At 31.9% G+C, this 24423-nt stretch overlaps 1 protein-coding gene across 1 annotated transcript; it reads right to left on the bottom strand.

The window, feature by feature from the left end:
- Positions 1-1532: 1532 nt before the first annotated feature.
- On the bottom strand, positions 1533-23977 carry LOC141456726 (uncharacterized). The gene is made up of 7 exons (XM_074132975.1): positions 23653-23977; positions 6236-6392; positions 4433-4863; positions 3097-3215; positions 2566-2700; positions 1915-2043; positions 1533-1840 (listed from the first exon to the last, which is right to left on the bottom strand). Exons 1-7 carry the CDS (start codon positions 23767-23769, stop codon positions 1741-1743), a joined length of 1188 nt encoding a protein of 395 aa, XP_073989076.1. The 5' UTR covers positions 23770-23977; the 3' UTR covers positions 1533-1740.
- Between the last annotated feature and the right edge of the window lie 446 nt (positions 23978-24423).

The raw sequence follows: 24423 nt of genomic DNA, 5'->3' as shown, positions 1-24423 counted from the left end.
CTCCATCCATTAGCAGCAGTTTATGTAAATAGCAGTATATAGTAGAATGATGAATGTGTGAAGCGAATGTATTTGTAGGTAAGAATGGAGAGTGAGTGATATTCTAGTGATAAGCACCTAGACGATGCTGGCTGTATGGCGGAAGCCAATGCCAAAAAAAAAAAAAAAAAAAAAAAAAAAAAAAAAAAAAAAAAAAAACAGTTTTACGAGACTATGCTCAAAATTTATCTGAATACAGTTATTAGGTTGAGGGAAAAAAATTAGGTTCGCTACTTAAGTGCCGTTTCAATGAATTGTTATTTACATCTGTTCACTATTATTTATGAGTATGAAATGTTTAACCAAAATTCGATTTGGAATTCTTTTATCAAATAATTGATAGTACTGTTGTGCAGAAACCTTTTGGAATTTTCTGTAATTTCCTAGGCAGTCACCGCAGAGATTCATTCAAACTTGGACCAAACTTAGCCCCTTTCTGGTTGGTCAATCTGAAGCCGGACAATACCAGCAGAACAGAAAATAAGACCATTAGGACTTATTTAAACCAAAAAACGTTGGTAAAATTTTAATTAAAAATTAGTCGTTACAGTTTGTTTTTATTTATTGGTATTTTGAACGGCTGAATTTAGTCTTTAAAAAAGAATCTTTTTCCCCAGGAATATTGATTTATCGTGCAGTTCTTGGGAAGCTGTCCGTCCCGCTTCCAACATTTTCAAATCTTTTTAGAAAAAAAGTAGGTGCTATCGTACAATGAAAAATTCACTCTAAAAATTAACGAATTTGATCCTCTAATACTGTTTATTTGATTTTGTATTATTTTTTATATCTGTGCTTTTTTATACAGATTTTTAAATTTTCTTATCACTAGAGAAGAAGTATAATATTCGTCAGAAGTTGAAATTGAATGTTATTGCATTGCCCCATTGTTATTAGAATGTGTTAATGTGAAAGTGCCTTATTTAGAATACGACGAAGGTGGTTCAAATTTAATGGGTCTTCAGGCGTAGTATTAGGAGGTTGCGGTGGGTCGACTAAAACTCCATATTACTGGACCCATCAGTCATGAATGAAATGAATATCTAACTGATAAATGTTACAAAATCAAAAAGGTCACTATTTCTGGCTATTTGTAGCAGTTTTGGGCATACAATTTTGCTTTCCCCAATGAGCAATTGCGAAAAAGAGCCGTCCTTATCAAATAAACTAAAAAGCCCTATCGATTTTGTGCGTCACATTTTCATTTTTTACCTTTTTTTTTTTATCGTAATGACCATTTCCTGGATGATAGTTTTTTATATTCTAGTGAACTCCAACATACATTTCCAAAAGACTCGTCATTTCGAAAAACTGACTCAATTGTGAAGTATTTTCTTTTAGAAATTGAGAAATAAATAGTTGAATACCATTTTTAATTCAAGCTTGAAAATGGCGAATGGACATAGTGATTTTAATTAGTTACGAGAATAACAAAGAAATAAATAAGGAACAAACAATTCAAGTTACACAAATATTTTAAATTAATAAGAAAATAATTTTTATTTCAATAATAAATTTGTTTTAAAAACAATTGTACAAGTGTGATTTAAATACTGCTCCGTAAAAAAGTATACAAATAAATTAATAAGAAAATAATTTAAAGCAGTTAAAGGTAAAAAATAAATTAGTTCGATAATATCTTACAATAAAAGTGAACTCTGTGAAAAAGGTAACTTTGGATTTTGTACACTACTGTAAAAGATATCAGAAAGATGATGATTCTTTCATTTGTCTGTCATATACAGCTTCATTCGGATTGATTTTGCACGAATTGCCATTATTTGGAGGTCTGGCTGTATTATACCTGAATAAAAATGTTATAACGAACATTTACATTATAGAATTAAATAAATTATAGATAAAAATAAGTGCACATACTTAGTAAAGTCTCCTTTGCATAATCGCCAAGGTAATATATCAAGCTTATCATGCAAAATTTTAGAAACATCCGGCGAAACATAATTCGGACTACCAGCTCCTGAGCCTCTAGTTATCAATTTTCTATCCCTGTAAACAAATTTTAATTACTTTTTAAAATGAAATATATGTAAGCGAAATCTTCCATATAAATTCCAAAATTAAAAATTCGTGATATAGGTTGACTACATATTCTGTGGTAAAAGGGAAAGAGGACGTCTATTGATGCTTTTAAGAGAAGAAGAAAACAAGAGAAGTTTTTCTAAAAGCCCGGATACCCGCTGACCAACATCTCAGAAGTCAATTTACCTCTCAAAGATTTCAGGTTAAGTATACATAACAATTTAAAATATTGATCAGGATGCAAGAAAATGAAAGTGCGGTTAAAAAATAATCAAAAAAAGAACGAATGTTAGATAAATTAATTTGTTCGCTAACGGTATTTTAATCGCATTCTTAAGAATAATGGAAGTGGATAAACTTTATTTGCCACCTTGAGGACCAACGTTTTGAATTTCACAGCATCACTTCAATTGAATTGGTGTGGAAAATATGAGTAACTTTGTCTGGCCAAAAAATCTCTATTAAGTTTTAAAAAATATTAAAACATACCTATCGTAACAACAATGTTGTACAGAAAGGCTTGTTGTTGAATGAGCTAATAAAGACCGTATACAGTATTCTGCTCCGGGTTTGTAAACATCCAACCTTTCTGCTTCTCCGCTTGCATCTTTCCATCGATAAAATCTGAAGCAAATGTGAGGTACAATGGATATATAGATTATTAGAAAAATCTTTTTTATTAATAAATAAAATTATTAAAAGAAGAGTATTGTTTATTTTTATACTCTTCATATATGAATACAACATAAATAAAAAAAATCTTATCATGCTAGGCCAGCATCTACCGCGAGTTACTGTGAATTATTGTTTCCTTCGTCGCTCCTGAATATTGGAAAACTATTTACCTTACGAAACATCATTATATTCGTTTATTTATTTTTCAACATTACAGTAAATGAACAGAAACATTACAGTTACATTGAATAATACTATATAACATTGACAAAACTATTAAATATACCTTCAATGTGCTTTAAACTTTTCTAACCTGATGTATATGTAACAAAAAAAAAAAATTACCTTTGTTCAGATTCATCCCACAATTTGTCGTCATAGAAAATTCCACTGGGATATTTGCATGGGCAAGACGGCAATGGCCCTAGGAAAATATCTTGCAATTTATTTTGACAACTAATCCACTACAAATAAAAATCAAATATTAAGTTATTATTAAAATATTGATCTCTAGCAAGATTGTTGTTGTAAGTGAATTCAAAAAACTGCATTTTTAAATAATTCAGGGTTTTCTTAAATTTGATTTAAAAAGTCTGTTTGACTGCTACATATCTTTGAATTTTGAATTTGAAAAAGTTTATTTACAATTAACAATTTTTTATACAAATAAGTATATTTAAAAGGAGGTTTCAGGTTGCATGCCTATATCCTCTCCACAACATATCAACATTTACATTGGATACAAGTCGAAATTAATGCTAAGGCAAAAAATTAAAAAAAAAAAACCTTACTACATAGAGTTAATTAAAGCAAGATATGCTTTAGACTTTTGTGCTTGTATTTTCTATAATTAAGAGAACTTAAGTTATAGTCAACAATACTCTTTACTTGTGGGTAGGGACTATGTGTACAGGAAGTTACAAAGTTTTCCGTAGCATTGTAGATAGATGTAGACACGCTGGCAACATCAAGTATGTAATCTATGGGTGTCCATCGGGGATATGACCCAACCAGCCTTAAGCATTTGTTTTGGACTCTTTGTAACGCTACATATCAACAATACTATTAAACTATGAAATTATTCTTTTTACAGTCATTTAAAGTGCCGTAATTTTGGCACGAATTCTAACCTTTATAAGACAGAACGTTTATAACTGAACAATTTTTGGCAATTTCCAACAATTTTTGTTGGAATAACTACACTATCGGTATCACCTTTCCCGACATTTTAATAACAGCTTTGAAGAGCTTGCGGCATTGTACTTTTTTAACTTGAAACAGGAATACCGGAGTATTTTTTTCAATTCCTAATCGTAGGAATGGTGTAAGCGAGAGAGCAGGAAAATAACTTATAAAAGTCAGTGAGTTACATTTTACTCGTTTTACATAAGACAACCTTATAGATGGTCTAAGTTACCCTCCAGTTTAAGTTGAGAGCCTCAAATCCGCTAAAAACTATACGCATTTTTAAAGAATTAAATTTAAAACTTAATTTAGTTTTCGCAACAATTATTTATGAATATCGAGTTAACTAATTTTGTTAACTTGAGCGTATATTTAATAAGGAACTATAATCTTTTAAAGAAATTAATCAAATTCAGAGTGTTGCAAACCCTTTTTCTCTGCACTTTTCAGTAAATTTATTAAACAGTCTAACATAAATTTAAAATACTCAACTAACCTTTTCACAAGGATCGTGCGAGGAACTGAGATTACTTGCCGTATAATTTGTTAAAGCTTCAACAAAATATTTTATTGCAGTATTGAAATTAACTGGCTTCTCTTCTTTTAAAGTAGAAAAATCTATATAATCTTCTTTACTCGTAAAACTTATACCTAAATTGGTTTCACTTAAATTTGTATTATTACTATTAACATTGTTAATTGTAGAAACTTTGGATCCATTTGTATATCTACTGGAAAGGAACTTGTATGAATTATTATTGTGATTCAATCTAAAACTACTTTGTACTTTATTTCTAAGAGATATTCCCGTTATATTAGAAGTACGTTTTTTATCAGAATTTTTGGAACTTTTCTGCCTCAATAAGGATGGTGATTCTTGCAATGGAGCTGTTTTTGCACTATTCAGTATTCTTTGGACTTCATCACCTACAAAAATAAGGCATGTATTAATAATAAACAAAAAGGTCACAGAAAAACTTAATCCATAAAATCATGATAAAGTTTCCAGTTTTCTGGAAAGTTTCTGTATTATTTAATTCAAATAAAACCTTTTTAAAAAAATACTAATATATTAGAGATTTATTAGCTAAACAAAAAAATTTGCTTGGCTTGAAAAATTGGACAGGTACTCTATTGAATTTATAATTTGGATTGGCTAGATCTATTATAATCCATTTTCTGTTTTCTTAATTCACCTCTCTAAATCTGACAACTTCATCAATAAAGAGGAAGTAAATTCCATAACTTTCATATAGCTCGAATATCTGCTTACTTCCCTAATAATTTGTTCTTTCTGAGTAGGAATCACTCTTAGCGCAATCATTACGAATTACGAATGATCAAACTAAAGCAGGTTATGTTCGATTTCTGTATCTTTTTTAGTTTGTATCTCTATTTTTCACTACTTCACTATCCTAACATACAAAATTGATTACGTTTGACGCAATAGTAGAAGTAAACCTTCATATATGAGTTTTTCTCACCCCTTTTTATGGTTAAAATCTTCTAAACATTGTGATTAGCCACGCAAATAATGTTTTTGGTGCTTCAACATTCACGAAAGGATTTAATAATAATGATAATAATATAAAAAATTAACTCGAATTAAATACGTACCTTAAGCCAATCAATTATTTAAAGGAATTTGGTATAATGTTCTGACAAGTGATACCGGCGCAAAACAGAACACCTAACAACTTATTAATACAAGTTATTCATCGCAAAGTAATTTAACATATATGTATATCAAAAATGAATAAAACATAAGCTGCATTTAAAATCATCGTAGCGAAAAATTCCTTTTAGGCTGGATGAAATAATTAATTTTACGGAGATAGTTAATATTCACAATACATATTGAACTGTTAAAATATTTTCTTTACTGCGGCTACAGCGTATAAGTGCACATCAGTAAAAAAAAGTTTTCGATTCGCACCTTGTTTCAAATTCTGGCGCCTAGGCCCATACTTGTTGTGTATCCTCGGGCGTTGAACTAATTTACTTCTCTTAAGCTAGCATTACTGATTCAGCCTTATTTTTTGTATTTATTTTTGAATAATTAAATTAGAACAAGTAACTAATTTGCAAATACTTTTCAAATTTAAATCGTAAAAGTATTCAATAAAGTATTAAACAGTAAAAGTAACGGTATAAAGGGAGAATCACAAATGCCTGGAATACTTTCTTGTAGCTTAAAATCAACATTGTTTATTTTTTTATCTAATTCAATTTGCTAAATCTTTCATATTTAAAAATGAAATTTGAAAAATTTTAATTGATAATAAAGTAAAAGACTTGCCTAATAATTCTAAGGTTCTGTTGTGAACAAGGTACTCCTTTTCACCATATATCTTGGCTAACCCGTTTTTACATTTGTGTTTTCTTCTTTCTCTTCTACCTCCTAATTTATTTTTCTTTTTTCTTCCATGCCTTACAGGATCTTTGCTAGGCAAGTCCTTTATAAACAAACAGAACAAAAAACTATTCTTAGAGACAGTAATAACTATCATTTACATTTATTGGTTTTTTTAATGTAAGGTTATGTGTGTGTTACAAAATGATGAAGACTAGAATGGTGTTTTTCTTATTAATTTTTATAACTAACAAAAAATCTGTAGATTTTTAGATCTTTTTTTATTTGCCAGTTAAATAAAAAGCGCACATTCCAGTCTAATAAAGTCTGTATCTTTCATGAAAACATCTCAGTAATTTGGTTGGGTGGTGTTTTTTTACGAGTCATTGTGGTCTAACGAGTCTTCTCGACAAAACCAGGGGTTTTTTCCAGTCACTTTTTCTCGGGTAAGAAGAAGCAAATACTTATTCATTCATCTTATGACAGTATATTTTCATATATCTGAAACTGTGATTTGTTAGGAGGACTACAATGATCTTTTTAGAATCGTTTGGGATGGCCGTAAGGGCCAGAAAGACTTTGGTTAGCGTAGGGCTTGGTCACATCTTAAAGACAAAAGTTATAATGCAAGTTAAAGTAGGGAGTAACTAGCTAAGTAATTCTGCAACTTTATTTTGAAACATTTATTGGGAAAAATTTGATTGAGGGCACTATTTGATTTAGGCAACAGAGTTTGGTTAGGTTTTTATCAAAAGTGCTATTTTATTTTAACTATAGACTTCATCTATAAATTAAATATGAAAAAGAAATTCTAAATTTCAAAAAACTTGACTGTAAATTAAATTGACCATTAAACTTTACTTAGATTTGTAAATTTAGCCATTGTTTCGAAAGTAGCTTTAAGTAGTACATACCTTTAAAGTAAATTTTGTATTGTATTGAAGTCCAACTAATTTTTAGTTCAAATGGTAGGTTTCACAATTTAATTAATGTTATACTGGGAAGGTCAAGAAAGTGTTCTCACCAGATTTTGTTGTTTTGTTTTCTTAGAATACCGTAATGAAGAGTTTTTATCTAAATAAGTTAGGACCCTTTAAGAAGCCCTTTTATTTTGTTTTAGAGCTTTTGTTTTTAGTTATCAAAAAAGGCCAATCATAAAACAAGAGAACGGTTAAAATTCTTCCTTTCTAAGAAACTGAAATGGTTTTCCCTCCCTCTAATGTTCTACATAAACTACAAACAGACACACGACATACACACACACACTATGTAAGTATATATATATACTTCGGCTAACTTTTCGTGCTCTATCTAGGCCTATCTAACAAACGCCATCTGAATTTATGTTCCTACTCTTTCACTACCCTTCTACTGTACCGACAAAGGAGAATGTTGAACTGTTGAAAGTTATATTATAGACTTTAGAAGAGTTCAGGCCATCTCGTTTGTTTTGGACTGTAACTATTCCTATACTAGTTAGTGGAGAGAAGGAAAAAAAACAAGAAATAAGGTCTATTATTTTTTATTTGTTGCTTCTTCTTCATTTTTATTTTTTTAATCATTATTGTTGTTGAATTAAAAACGGTATGAGAAGGTGTTAATTAATTCTGATTGAAAAAAAAGAAATATTTTTATTAGTTCTTCTTTTATTTAATTGGATTTCGAATAAAAATATGGGTAATTTTAATTTTTTAGATTATTTAATGTTTTCATTTAACTTTCTCTTACAATAGTTAAGAATAATTTTGAGATAAAGTGATATGATTTTTCCGCCAAAATATTCGCGTAGAATCAAGCTCAACTGAGTCACCTTTTTCTGTTGAAAAGTGGTCAACTGTAAATTCCATTTTACTCAACTATTTTTTTTACTTTTTGCTCTAACAATAATTTTGTTTCAGCTTGGTGTATAATGTTCATAAATGCATGTCTACAAATTTGAAACAAATTTCCAAGCAATTTATTCATTCATTTATTTATTCATTTAAACGGACTTCTGCAAAACAGGTGTGGTTATGCTTCCTTCTGAAGAGCCATTTTTTTTTTTTTCATGTTGCCCTGCCATCTGAATAGTAATAAGAATCAAAATAAGGAAGGAATTAGCTATGTGGTTAGCGTATTGCATTTCCAACGAGGAGATTCCCGGGCTCGTATCCAGCTGCTGTTGGCCCTTACATTTTTCATCTTCCTAGGAGCTTCTTACAGCTCACTGTCTGGTGATGGACAGTGTTGTCTGTAAGGCGAGAAAACTGTCCGAAGGCCGGCAGTTGCTCTGAAAAAAGCTCCGGGCGCCATTAACCTCAGATGTTGCGCCCTAAATAAAAGAAATAATTTTTTGGGGATCGTTTATTTAGTTACAATCAACGCATTTTATTGCTTCAGAGTTGAGAAGTTATCCAGCGGTAATACTCCAATAACATTTTACTTTCTTCTGATTCTCATCATCAGAGGAGATCGCGAGGCCACTGTATTTTAAGACTTCTAGAAGTGTTTTCTGGAAATGTTCTGGAAGATAGATGTTGTACAAGTGGATTGTAAGTTACGATGGAATTTACTGTATCGTGTTTTAGCAGCTTGTATGACGAAAGGAATGTTCAAGTCTGTGTGAATGGTTTGATTAGTGACGTATATAGGAGTTACTATAGAGCGAAGAATTTTAGACTGCAAGGACTGGATCCTTTGGAGGTTTGAGCGTTTGGTTGAACCCCACAGTTCGATGACAAGAAATAATAAATAAAAATAAATAAATAAATAATCAAATATAGGAATAGATTTTTCCATTTTAAGAAAATCGGAAAAGTCATTTCATGAATAGCATTTTACCACCGCGAAATTCCGTTCACCTTTCTGTAAGTTAACTTCATTTAATTTTAATTTTGTTTTTATTTTTTATCATAATCATGGTTTGGCGTTTGTGAAACTAAAATTTTCCGTTATTTAGTGTGAAAAAGCAAATGCCTTCTTTATTGAATTTACTTAAGAAGTTTTTTTTTTTTTTTAATTCATAAAACTACATATATATTTTTTAATAATATACGATAAAATTAGATGGAACAGAGAATACAAGAGAATGTTAAAGAATGAAATATATTAAAAGAGGAAAATATAAATGGGAGCGGCCTCGTGTCGTGGGGCGGAACCGATTCATCTGGCTAGATCTTGTCTGGCACTGCCATCATCATCATCATTAAGAAACAAGCGGTCACTTCAAACAGAAATAGACACAGACAAAAAAAAGATTTTTATTTTTTTTTTCTTCTTCATAAAACTCCGGACAAATATGGCGCCAACTAAAAATTATGACACGAGCCCATACTATTTACATGAATAATGTCACTATAGAATATTTCAAGGTAGGAAAAACAAAATCTGAATTAGCAGTTACCTATACTAATTATTTGTTAACAATTATTTGTTGCATTATATTTTTGAATATACAATAATTGTATGATGCATTGATGGATAATATGATTTGATTTCGTCCATCATAGTATGCTAAACGAGATGAAAACAATGTTATCATTGCCATATGTTTACATTTTACAAAAACAAATGTATGATTACTGTTAATGGAGAGAATAAAAGAGGCCTCAATTAATAAAGCTCCTTAAAGCAGGAAAATATGTCTAAAGGTAAGATCAGTTTCAAAATTTAATTAGGGAAGCTTTGATTCTGGATTCGGCGTATCAGAAGAAAACTGTACAATGGTTTTGTGATGACTCGGAATAAACCGAAGCCCAAAAAGTTGGTGCCTTTAGAAAAGTTGATCATTTATAGCAGCTGTTAGACAAATTGAAATGGCAAAATAAATTTCCAATCAATATATATATGTCTGGGCACTTTTTTTGCACAGATTATCACACAACATTCCTGGTCCCTAAAAAAATAATTATTGCTTTAAGTATTCCCTATAATTCTTTTTCCATCCACGATACATAAAATTCTGAAAAGTATTCCGTCTTTTTCGTCAAAAAAGTGCGCTTATTGCAGAAAATATAGTGTCATATTTTTTTACATAATTTATTTTTTATTTAGCGTTTAATTCCAAATCAGTAGTGTAATACCCATACTTCAGGATTCCCAACATCAATATTATATTTTTGTTGTCTGTTAACGAGGTGTACTGCACTAAGACACAGTCAATTGAACGTTACACTCATAATACGACTATATCTCTCCAGGTGATGAATACCTCACCCAAATAGGGACTTCCTGAGAGCAGCCAGTCAGGGATATCCACTCCGTGCTCCCTCTTAATGGCCCTACAGTCCTAAGATACCTCCATTAATTCCTCCATAAATTCGGTCAAGTAGTCAACTCGAAAAGAGGCAAGAAATGAAAATCAATCAGAAATTCGCTATTTCCATAACCTGAGATTAAAATATTTGTTTCTGTTCAATAAAGTTCATATTTTTACCAAAAAGGCTCACCTTTCACTAAGAATTGGCCCACCCAGGGCCGGTTGCGGACTCTCGAGTAGACGACCGCATGCATTCAAAGCTTTTAAATATGACTATAAAAAGGACTATTCCGAGAAATGCTACAATATCCCTTTTCTACGCTATGAAAGTAGGTGCTAGAAGTCTCCAAGGGAAGCACCTACCAAACAATTTAATAAATTTGTCTTTCTTCTTAGGGCAGCGTTTCCCAACCTTTTTTGGGCTCGCGTAACACTTGGTAGTACATCATGATAAATTGTACCACTTCGTAAAAATGATTGTATTTCGTGAAATTTGTTATTCCGAGTGTTATTTTACTATTATTATCTTTATTTGTATAGAGATACAATGTATTTGCAACAAAGCAGTTCAAGTTCATGTTCACTTTATAAACATTGTAAAGTGTAAGATCTTAGTTTTAAAACTTTTTTTGTAATCTCCTTAACAAAAACTTACAGTTTAAAAAGTTAAGTATAAGGGTTGATTGAACGCCAAAAGGTACACAAATCATCTAGTACCCAACATTTCATTAATTCTTCATTAATATTTAAGTAATTTTACTGCATTAATATTCATTAATATTTTTTAGAATTTATTAGATGTCACAGACCCTTATGCTGGCCATTTTCGTCTACAAAATATATGTTCAAGTAGCACTGTAGATTGACTTTAATATCTATTAATCTATAATAATCAAACTATTAATTACAGGTTAAAAAGAAAAACGTTATAAAAAATATAAAAAAATTATGAGGCTAACAAATTCAAAACCTTTTTTAAAAAATGCTCACACCAACATACATCAATGATTTTGTTTATTTTATTTATTTATTTTTATTTTTAAATAAAAATCGTCGGTTTAAGTTCATTCTTCGATTAAAGTAATTGCTATTTTATGTAGTATTTAAACGTTTATAATTATAGGTAATAATTATCTGGCTTTATCGCAAATAATATAGTTTTCTTCAATTACACTCTCAATCTAGGTATTCATCCCACAATGTTGTATATATGTAATATAAAATAAATAAGATGCATATTTTTAGGACAGCTAATTATTCCAGTATTTTACTTTAAGTAAAATTAGGGGGCTAAATTAAATTACAATTGAGAAATCAATAATTGTTGAATAATCTACTTGTTATAACTGTGTGTTATTTGTGCTCACGAATATTTCGGTAAGACGAATTCAAGACAGTAGCCTACTCTAACTTTGTCTTTTTCTACTTTAACATGCATGTACATATATGTGATTTATCATAATTATAACAAAAAAATAATATAAATGAAGTGGCCAGCATAAGGGTCTGTGACATCTAATAAATTCTAAAAAATATTAATGAATATTAATGCAGTAAAATTACTTAAATATTAATGAAGAATTAATGAAATGTTGGGTACTAGATGATTTGTGTACCTTTTGGCGTTCAATCAACCCTTATACTTAACTTTTTAAACTGTAAGTTTTTGTTAAGGAGATTTTTGTACCTTTTGGATAAATTTTCCTTTTTGTCTGTTTTGCAAAGTTACATATCAGCTTTACAGATTTTTTTTAAATTTGGAATAAGCAATTCTATTATTATAACCTGATAAGGTGTTAAGTCGGAACCGTAACTACCACTGGAGTGGTCTTTTTAAATAATGATTATAGTTGCGGTCCCACAAACCATCCTCAATAACAATTTTTTTTAAAAAAAAAAAAAAAGCGTTTTGAATAACATAGGAAGGTATTTGTACGTAAATAGCAAAATTAAACTGCGATTTCAGTACTTCCTTTTAAGAGGAGTAAGAAAAATAAACTGCAATTACAGTACAGCTCCCTAAAAGGCAAAGAGGCAAAGGTTTTGAATCGAACGACAATTCATTGGTGTAATTCGGTTTACTCATTGATAATTTTAACGATTGCAGTACTTCCTCTTAGTAGGTGTAAGAGCATGATGGCACTTCGCAGCCACGTAGAGGAGCTTTAACCACTTATTCGAGCTGAATTTTATCAAAATCGGACTAAGCGTTATAGAAATATTGGTAATAATAGTTTTAGAAAGGGCCTTACTTGGATGGGGCAAACTCCCCTCCTAATGAGGCATAGCGTCGAGACTTTTAAAGTGCAAATCTGTACAAAATTTCGATTCGAATGACACTTCATTCATGAAAATCGGTTCACGTGTCGATAATTTGAAACGATCGCTATACTTTCCCTTAACAAGTGTAAGAGCTGATCGCCGCTTTAATGTTACGTACGGAAGCCCTAACTCTATCATCCTACCAAATTTTATCAAAATCAGGCCAAGATTTACAGAGTAATTAGTAATAATAATTTTTAAGGGGGCCTTACATAAAGGGGGCTAACTCCTCTCCCATTCGATATACAGCGTCGAGACCCCCAAAAGGCACATCTACATAAAATTCCGAATTGAATGACACCTCATTCATGAAAATCGGTTCACGCATTTAGGCGCTACGTTGTTTACAAAAAAGGTAACAACAAGAAGAACAACAACAACAACAACAACAAGAACAAGACCAATTTTTGAAAATGCCGTTTTTGCTCATTTTCAGTAACTTTTTTCTCGTAATATATTAAATCTGGGTTTTGACAATAAAATTACAGTTATAAAGGAGGACTTGCCCTATAATTTAAAGAAAATTTGGGAATTTTATCTTTTATAGAAAAAGAGAAAAAAATTGTCAAAGTTGGGTGTTTTTCAACGTTACACTTTTTCGTGCAGTTTTTGACGATCAACCCTTATACAACTGCCCTACCGGACAGTTTTAATAATTAAAAATTGCGTACATATTTTTCTCTTCAAAATTATTAATTAATTTACAAAGTTCTTCTTTAGGATTATTATATTTGTGCCCAAATCTTCTAAATTAATATCTTTTAAGTATTCATCTATCTGTAAGTACCAATTAAATTTAATGTTGCTTGGATAGGAGCTTACTTATTACAGTCTCTTTTAGCAGATATTTACATAGTTATCATTTAAGTTCTGTCACATGACAATTCTATTAAATTTTCTTTATCTTTTGTTGATAATGATGTAGATTTTCTTAAATTTTCTTTATAGAAGGGGTTTGAAATTCAATTATCATTTGTGTTTTCGGATTTTGGAAAATACTACATGAAAGACAATTTTAATCCTGTGAAATTTGCTATTATATTTTCTCGTATATCATGAAACAGACTAACCTTATTACTGTACATATTTACAACTTTACTGTACAATATTATTAATTAAAATAATTTTTATGTATTATAGGAAATTTTATGTCCGCCATTATTGATTATTTTTCGCTTACCACCAACCAGCAACTCGCGTACTACAGGTTGGGAAACGCTGTCTTAGGGCAATTCATAGTAACTAAATAAAATTTCAAAGGTAGTAACCGAGTGTTCTTTTGCAGTAACAATCAATGAAAAAGGCGATAGACCTAAAACTCTCCTTGTATTTAAAACGTATTCCTAAACGGTCCCTGAAACAACAACTTCTGTGATGTAGATGAAGGGAAGCAATCTACAAGCTGAGAAGGTTAAGACCGGAGATAATAAACTCTACTCCGTGCATAATACTGAAAAATATTCTATGGTATTAACAAAGATATTAAAGTTTTTAAAAGTATTGATGATTAGGGGACAGTCTGATCCATACTATTAAGTGGGACTCTAATAGTTTTCTGGGACAAATTTTAGAAATTTTCAAAGGAATAATTTTCTCCCTACTAAAGGCGTAATAACCGTGAATATAGAGAGCACAATCATTGTACCTTAAAGTGGCTTAGCAGTTTGTTCAGGGGGCCATCAGCATCTCTAAGATAAGCTCTTAGAGCATGGGTCCCAAAACTGTGGCCCGCGGGCCACATACGGCCCCCTAAGGCCATTTATCCAGCCCCTGCCGCACTTCCGGAAGAGGCATCTTTTTCATTGGTGGTCTCAGTGAGAGGAGCACTATATGTGGCGGTGCCGCAAAGCGCTGCGCCGCTCATGTGCAGTACTATTCCCGGTGACGCGGAACGGGCGCGGCACGGCTCCGAAAACAGAGAAAATTAACAACAGAAGTAGGAAGGAAAGGCAAAGTACTATAACTAAACCGGACATTGACCATCTCATTAGCCAAAAGCAGGTCCATAATTCCCACAGAAATACTGGGCAGTTTGTTGATTTAAATTAAATTGTTCTTTATTTTAAATATTCTATTTGTTCCCGTTTTGTTTTTTGTTTTTTACTTTAAAATAGTTTTTTTTATAGTCCGGCCCTCCAACGGTCTGAGGGACAGTGAACTGGCCCCCTGTGTAAAAAGTTGGGGACCCCTGTCTTAGAGGGATCGAAATTATCTCATGTAATGCAGCTTCTCTATAATAATGCAACACTTTTATTATAAATCCGCTAGACAAAGTTCTCTCCCAAAACAAATCAGAGATGGTTCCTTCATTTGATTAGATACTCGTATATAAGATACCACTTCCGAAAAAGCTACATTCATGCCTCAAAACTTGGTAAAACATTAAACAATTTTTAATCACCACCTCATCTATCTTGCGGTGTAGAGGTTTTATCAGAAAGAACGCCAACTGTCTCTATCCAACGACAACTTCTTAGACTCTACCCATCATAATGTTCAACCGTTCATTGCTCTTAAAACATTTTCCAACCAACTGATCCATCTTCTTCCCCTGGGTCACCTGCCAAAGTTTCTAGACTCCATCGCCTTCCCTTAGGTAGACAGGCGATCCTCCTTCATCCCACTTACATGTTGAGAAATCAATCTCAGCTGCGCTCTCTCAATTATTTGAACAAGCAGTTCACATTTTAATATGGTTCTGATCTTAGTGTTTCTGATAAGATCTCTCAAAGTATTGCCTTCAATTTTCCCGAAAAAAACAACCTTATCCCTGAAGACAGACGAAAAGCTATGATCAGATTTCTTTAATGTCCTTGATTCACAAGCACAAAAGTGGAACGGTACACTGTCAGTTTTGTTTTTATGGACACTTCACTTTAACCAAAGAAATTCCAACTAATTACACTGTATTATATCTATTTTCACTGTATTACAAAAGCAGATAAAACTGTAAACATCACAGAATTGTAACCTCAGAGAGAAACCCAAAGTAATAATTCCTTTCACGAATAAAATTAAAAGAAACATATGGGAAGATAGGGGAATATCACGCACTTAAAGGGAAATCGCTGTATTTCTTGTTCTAATTGGCTTGATTATCTTAATGCAACGGCCAATCAGAAAAGTATCATTTATTTTAACGCTGGGTGGCATAAAAACATTATTAGTAATCCTGAAGAATAATAAAAAATGAATAACTAAAATAGTGCGTTTGCGCGATATTCCCCCACATATAGGGTAATACCGCGCACCTACGAGGGTCGTTTGAAAAGTCCGTGCAAAAATAAAAACTACTTAATTTTTTGGGGTAAACCTTTTTTATTTTTCAACATAGTCTCCTTTTAGGCTTATACACTTCGTCCAACGCTGCTCTAGTTTGTTGATCCCTTCCGAATAATAGGATTTGTCCAAGTCTGAAAAATAGCCATTCGTTTCTGCAATCACCTCCTCGTTTGAATAAAATCTTTTTCCCGCCAGCCATTTCTTCATATTGGGGAACAAATAGTAGTCCGAGGGAGCCAAGTCTGGAGAATAGGGGGGATGTGAAACGAGTTGGAACCCTATTTCCATTAATTTTGCGACCACAACTGCTGAGGTGTGAGCTGGTGCGTTGTCGTGATGGAAAAGGACTTTTTTGTGGGCCAATCGTGGGCGTTTTTCTTGCAGCTCGGTTTTCAAACGGTCCAATAACGATGAATAATATGCACCTGTAATAGTTTTACCCTTTTCCAGATAGTCGATGAGGATTATTCCTTGCGAATCCCAAAAGACAGTCGCCATAATCTTTCCGGCCGAAGGAACGGTCTTCGCCTTTTTTGGCGCAGATTCCCCCTTGGTAACCCATTGTTTAGATTGTTCTTTGGTCTCAGGAGTGTAGTGATGTATCCATGTTTCATCCACAGTGACGAAACGACGCTTAAAGTCCTGCGGATTCTTCTGGAACAGCTGCAAACCGTCCTTGCAACACTTCACACGATTTCGTTTTTGGTCAAGTGTGAGCAATCGCGGCACCCATCTTGCGGATAGCTTTGTCATGTCCAAATGTTGATGCAAAATATTATGTACCCGTTCATTCGAGATGCCCACAGCACTAGCAATCTCACGCACCTTCACTCTTCTGTCATCCATCACCATATCACGGATTTTATCAATGATTTCTGGAGTAGTAACCTCAACAGGGCGTCCAGAACGTTCAGCGTCACTTGTGCCCATATGGCCACTCCGAAAATTTTGAAACCACTTATAAACTGTTCTAATCGAAGGTGCAGAGTCACCATAATGTTTATCAAGCTTCTCTTTAGTCTCCTGAGGCGTTTTGCCTTTCATAAAGTAGTGTTTAATCAACACACGAAATTCTTTTTCGTCCATTTTTTGAAAATCACTCGACTTCCTCGATTCAAACGAATGCCAAACACAAAGAAATAGACCGATCTGGCTGAAACTTGGTGTGTGTTCTTCCAAGAGATGCTACTAACTAAACATAACCTCGATACGAGCCAGTGGTGCTATCTCTCTGACTTTGCACGGACTTTTCAAACGACCCTCGTAAAACTTCAAAAAGTTTGTTTATTTTATCTGCTATAATTACAGTGGGAATGCAATTTAACTAACCGATTTTAACAAGTTTACTGTTAATACAAACATAAATACTTAATAATAAACAATATGAATGTTAATCATTGCATGTGTTTGAAGTTTGAAAACAAGTTGAAACCAAGGTAATTATTAAAAAATATCAAAACTTAACTTGCAGTTCGTGTGCTCATTCTTTAAATCACAGCTTATCAAGAGGTATAAATAAAGGAAAACTCAAAAAAGTCAGGAATACCGATAAAAGTCTTTAAGAAGTTAAAAAACTGAAATGCTGACAATTTTCGTGATTCATGCACGATATTACCCCGGATAGCGCTATTCCTAAAAGCAAGCCATATTAACTACAAAATTTGTTTAAAATAGTAGTACTCGGCTGGAACTGAGAGCTAGGCTATCTACTAATAAAACTAGCCAGCTAATGAAAACGAAAAATATTTATGTCAGACCTCACCGTGAAAAGAAGACGCGCAAAAATTTATAATAAAACTTGACGAAACGGTTTCATACACACAGCGTCAACACATGTGCCGATATGTTGACGGGAGTTGAGTTGTTCTACCTCATTTTTTGACTTCTTGGATAGAAGCACTATGTTAACTATCTTCACACAAATCGTTTCCTTAAACCTCATCTGCGCGATATTACCCAATATGCTATATATTGCCCCCGCCTTCTCCTACGTGATATGGACTGATAAATTTCTCCGATTGACACACTAATATCTTTGAAAATAATTTCTTTGTAGGTTCGGTGAACGGCTAAGTGGGTGCCTTTGCAAAAAAAATTCAATACAATGCTCCTTTTCAAACTGATTAGAGGAAATTACTTACATGAATGTACTTGAATTGTAATTAAAGGAAATTAGAATTAGAACAGCTGGTGCTGATTCCACTAGGATTAAGAACATTCATTTAGTAAAGAGCTGCGAATTGCGTAATATCCTCAAACTACTACCTTAAAGAGATGACGTCATTTGTTCTAGCCTCTTTTTTTTATATTTTTTTATTTATTTTTATTTTTTTTATCTTTCTTTCGTTATATTGCCGACAGCTCTCAAAAGAACCATCCTAATCCCATAACATTAGGGTTATTTTTTTTAGACATTTCCAATCTGGAATATAATGGTAAGGCAGACAGGGAAGTAATCTAGCCAGAGCATGGTGTGTCCGTGTTCGTGTGAAATGAAGAGAGAAGGGGCTAGCGGTGAAGATCAAAGTGTGCGCTGAATAGAGGAGCGCCCGCCGGGGGCCTCTATCCTATTGTCCGTCACCTGGCACCTATTTAGGAAGCTTCTGGTCGGCTCTCTCTCACTATTCCTCTTATTCTTTTATACCACACTCTAACGTCCCCCACCCCTTCGTCCTCAAAAGATTTCTCACATCAGCCTTTTATATCGAACATTTACGTACAGGCATGTAATACAGGCATTATATTGCCACCTTCTATTGCTTTCATCTCCTCATTCTACTCCCACCATTGCTCAATACAAGAATTCAAGAATACAATTTATGAAAAATTTAAAGAGAAATTTTGTATAAAAGAACACAAAAAACAAAAATAGTGCTAAAATTTCATTGATCATGGAGGTTATACAATAACCTTTAGGTATAAAACAAACAAAACCAACCTGAACACCGTTAAAAAGGGCAAAGCTACCTACCAAGAAATACCCTATTTTAAAGGACCACCTGTTATCCCAAGTATATTTTCAGGTGACTTTGAAAAAAAAAAAACCTCCCTTTAAAGTAAAGAAAGTAACTAATCAGCTTTCAAGTTACTGCAATTGAAATAAATTATTTAGAAGCCTACTTTTATTACTCGTTGTTAAAAGATTTATTGCTCTTTTGAACAAGTTTTTTTTTTTACATTGTAAATAAAGAAGGTAACCATTACTTCAAATTAATTAAGGAAGAAATAAACCGAAATACTTATATGCAATCTTAAAATGTTTACTCCTTAAAAAATAAAATATAAATATTTCACCAAACTTACACTAACCGCTTTTTTAAATTTTATTACAAACTTATTTTAAACCAGGTCCTCAGTTAAATATTATTCAGTCAATTATTAGACTATTAAATAACCTTATTTTTGCTTATCTCATTCTTTTTTCAATTTTTCTTTTTCAAATGTTTCGATCGAATTATAAAATCGACAAAAACAAAATTAAAATATAAATGGTTTTCTAAAAATTAAAATTTAAAAAATTCAACTAGAATGTTGGTGATTAATATGAATATATAGGTTTCGTGACCCTAAATTATTCAATTAAGGATTCAAAATTGGCGAGGAATCGATCAAATAAAAACAACAACTCGTCTACAAACAACAAATAAAAACAAGGCAAAAAGACGAGTTGTTGCTTTTATTTGACCGATTCCTTGCCAATTTTGAAGCCTTAGTTAAAGGTTACAGTTACTGAACAAAATGCATTCTCAGTGTACGAAATATACTTTACCCCTGAGGATGTTCCGAAACCTTGGAAAAAATAATTTAAAAATAAAGCTAAACTAGAAAAAGACAAGTTTTAATAGGTACCACAAAATGTTTATTCTTTAATTGTCTTGGATAACGATTAAGTGTAATAGATATAGTTGATAGTTGCACGTCTATTAGTAGACAATGGAAAGCAACAGAGTAGAATGTTTAAAATGCGTTAAAATTATTAACAGCATTTACGAAAATATCTAACTGCAAACATAAAAGAAATAAAAGAAAATCTGTTCTGTTCCGTTTAAAACACTGAAGACCTAAGACAAGGATGTGGTATGTCTAACGAGCCACTTTAAAAACACAAATACAGCACTTATTGGAATGTTAGCATGGAACGTATGATACAGGAGTCCTAAACTAAATGGAACGGCTAACTCAAATGCTGTAAGGAAGTGAAAATGGTTGCGGGAAGTATTCTAGAATTAAGGTCTTACGAAGTTGGGAAAACAGAGAATTTTTGTTTTTTTGTGGTGAAGTGCGAGTTATCATTCTGCCTCGAAACAATGAGGTTAGTTAAAATCATTTATGTAAGTAAAGCACAATTTACTAACGAGTCTAATTTAGAGCGCTTGTCAAGCAGTCTTTTCAGCATAGAGCACAGATAAATTTTGTTTTTCTAATGAAAACTCTGGCCATAGCTGAACATTATTTCTCCTTGAAATAGGACTAAATTTATCATAGCATAGCAAATTTAGAGAAAATCATGGTACCTTTTTTCGAGAAAATGTATTAATAAGTTAGTATTATCCACTTGTACACACTTTAAACTGCAAATCTCTTCTTGCCATTAAACAATATTCCTGGTCCCAATTATAGTAAATTTTATTTTATCCGTTATAGCACCATGTTTATTATATCTCTGAACGTTTCGAACTTTCATCTAACATCAAAAATGGTTTAAACAGATGCAGGGATTTCTGTTTCTCTTATGTTACTGCCTAGCACTACATTTGTTCATTCACTCTTTGCAATAAGAGATAAAATCAAAGTTATTATCGTGCACTGCGAATCTAACCACATTTTCAACAATCGATTTTCAACAATCACAATATCTCGGCCTTTTAATCGCCAAAAAGCTTATATTGACCTTTCGAGTGTCTCGCGAATGCAGTTTAAAAATGCTAAAACAGTTATTTTCAAATTCTCCACAGACTGAATTAAATAATAGAACAATAACTTTTCAATCACTTCCAAGTGAAACTACTGACACGAACCACCTGACAGTAAACAAACCAATTTGATCAAATGTTATAACTCCATTCTAAAAATGCGCTATTTAATTCTCGTGACATAAATCAACTCTGATCTGGACATAATTTTTTGAACAAGTGGTCGGAACTGTTATTGATTTTTTTTTTTTTAAACATTCTAATTGGTTTCTGAATTTAATCAAAATTCTAAGATTTTTTTCAGCATGCTTGTGTAGAGGAATCTTCCTCTTAAAAAGCCAATGAGTCTCAAAATAAATAGAAGTTATATCGTATTTCGCTAACAAGCAATATACCCAATCTCTGAAAATAAATGGAATTCCGAAACTGGTCACCAGAATGCTGTGACAGATGAAATTAATGACATTTTTTTATTTGTTACTGACACGGCCTTATTCTGCTATTATAAATTAGACAATCAAATAATTGTCACACTAAAAAACCATCCTCTAACCTTCACAACTCCACGTAATAACCTACTTGTAGACTTAAGATCATCTAACTGTAAAATGTATCCCATAAGTTGACTGTCAACTTGAATCATAGTAATATTAGCAACCGACTTTTGTGTGTGCTCTATTCGAATTTAATTTAATTTGTCAAATATTTATAAATAATTGATCATGTTTGTGTTCCTTTGTTACTATCTGCAGTTTAAAAAATATTTTAAAAATTGTATGTACATTTTAATAAAAACTATCATAAAGGGTGAATTATTATCAAGGCCCGAGTAGAAGTTATTTTTTAGGGTCTAATGTTTTGTTTGTTGATAAAAAATAAAGGGCTTCAAAATGCATGACTATTACATAATATTTATTTTTGTTATTTATTTAATCATCTTTTCTCCCGCTTAAAGAAAATTCCTGTTTCCATTGTAAGCAAATTGTAATATTTTTGATTTTATTCATAGTAGCAAGCATATTTATTGTAGCCCTGTCCGGTTACAAGGTTTTAGGCATCATCAGAGGTGGATAAATCAGTTTAATGTAGAGATTTCTGACTTCACTTACGTTACTGTCTTGCACTACTCTAGCTACTTTAGGTACGATATACGTTAGTTTATTTTTAATTTTTAACCACAACTTATACGCAGAGAAGTTATTGCAATCGGGTCAAATATTCAAAAATTGATTTCTTACCGGGGTCCTCTAAATTCGACAAAGAGATTTTTAGAAAATATTGTGCGAGGGTGCGTGAGTAATTCCGGTTCATAAACAATAGAAAATTGGCGGAAACTGAAATTTTAAATTTGGTTTTGATCTCCAAGTGAAAAACTAACTGTCTAATTACTAGAATTCTAACTCAAAACTTTTCTTCAAATTCCAAATGCTTGAATCATATTTAATAATTTAATTGAAAAGTTTCTAAAACTAATTTGGAAGCCTTTCCAAGAACTGCTTTAACACGAATTTTCGCTAAAAATATTACTGTTAAGGTTAAGTATTTCAGTTTAAAAATAGAAATTTAAAGGTAGTGAAAAATTGATTTAGATTTTCGATTTAGAAAACCTTATTGAGACCTAAACGAAATTTGAAATTTCTGTGTATTTTTTGTTTTAAAGATGCGCCTGATACATATGTACATATACAATATTTGAGACAGAGAAAGACACCATTTATTAAAAACCACTTCTCAGCGAAACTCAATACGGATATTTCAGGTATCAGTGGCTTAAGTGAGTAAAATAAAAAACGGAAGTGATAATTCACTAAATGTATAATACATTTTTATTATTTTCTCAACAATGGCATAACAATTATATTTAAAAATAGTGCGCTTATTGCAGACCTACATCTTTTATATGAAACAATTTACAGATAATTTCATTTAAATGACTGTGAAGGTGAGAGGTTGGTATATTTTTCTCAAAAGTATTAGTATTTCTCTAATGTTAGGGAAGATTTAATGATTTGTTTAAATGATCAGTTTGAAGTAGATGAAATTCCGGAAGAGCAAATTTCTTGCAGTTTCTCTCTGAATTCTCCGTGAATTTTATCTAATCTCAAACTAAACTGTACTCATCGAATGCTATGAACACTGAATGTGAAGTCAGTTATACTTGAAAATTTTACATTAAGATCGATTTTTAAAAGAGTGGACTTTGTGAGAGAAATAATTCACAGTATTCGCTAAAGAAGCTTAAAAGCTTTTTTGGTTCTCTAAAAATTATTTCTAAATCAAATATAACACCATAAATTGAATATTTCAGCGCTTTTCTTCTAAAATAAAAATGCGGAATCCGGGCCAAATTTGATATAAGACATATTCACGTTAGTTGGATGATTTTGTAACAAAATTTTTGTAAAACTCTTAAAGAAATATGTGCTTCTTGAAACTACAAAAAATTATATTATATTACACAATACGAATTTAATTAAAAATGTAAAATAGGAAAGCAGAAATTTGCAGAAAGGTAAATAAAGCACTGAAGAAATAAAACCAATACAAACTAGAACTCAAGCAAATAGAATAAATTATAAAAGATTTAATTTAAGTATAATGATTCATACCTGCTTCAAGGAACTGTACATCGTAGAAGCTTGCAATGAACGTCCTTTTCCTGAGACAACCCCACAATTTAGGGGTGGTGCAAGTGTTAGAAGGAAAACGAAAACAATCAAGTCCATGACGACATGCCAATAGGCAATGTGAATAATTTGTAAATAAACCGTCCATAGGTTTTCTTAAGGTGATAAAATAAATCTCTTGACTTTCTGATGTGTAACGTTTAAAAAGGGGTTAAAAAAAGAAACATAAAAAAAAATTGTTTAAGTCACTTGTACTAGGTACGATAGCATAGTAGTCAAGATTGTGGTATATGTTAGCGCAGTACCATATATTAAGAGAAGACTATCACTTCTTTGCGGTTATTCCCGATCCTAGCCGATTTCTCTCGAACCTACTACAATGTTTTACTCCATTTTTTTAAAAATTTATACATTATTGTTTAATAAGAACAACTTTAGAAATAAACAAAATTAGCATATCATTATTTCTACAGTTATTTTGCCGTTATGATCACCAACTTTAGATTTGATAAGTCTAAAAACAGATATCATCAAAGAATATATAAAAAATATATAATTTAAGTAATAATTTGTTTTGCCGATAAATTAAAATTTTAGAGGGGGGATTAACTCAGTGGTTAGCGTATACTGGATTCCAACACGGATATCCTAGGTTCGAATCCAGCTGCTGGTAATTTTTTCTCTTTCTACAAGCTTCTTACAACTTACTGTCCGGTAATGGATAGTGTGGTCTGTAACGAGAGAAAAGCTAAA

Source organism: Rhodnius prolixus, unplaced genomic scaffold (genome assembly GCF_049639745.1).
Source record: "Rhodnius prolixus isolate KJV_2025 unplaced genomic scaffold, Rpr scaffold_10, whole genome shotgun sequence".
In the NCBI taxonomy this organism is placed as follows: Eukaryota; Metazoa; Arthropoda; class Insecta; order Hemiptera; family Reduviidae; genus Rhodnius; species Rhodnius prolixus.
Note: the sequence above shows the minus strand (reverse complement) of the source record. Positions and strands in the feature narration are given on the sequence as shown.

Coding starts and splice junctions, on each gene's coding strand:
- LOC141456726 (XM_074132975.1), bottom strand. CDS start 23,769: ATGGACTTGATTGTTTTCGTTTTCCTTCTAACACTTGCACCACCCCTA. Junction 6,393..23,652: donor TGTACAGTTCCTTGAAGCAG/GTATGAATCATT, acceptor TTGTTTATAAAG/GACTTGCCTAGCAAAGATCC. Junction 4,864..6,235: donor CAGAACCTTAGAATTATTAG/GCAAGTCTTTTA, acceptor TTATTTTTGTAG/GTGATGAAGTCCAAAGAATA.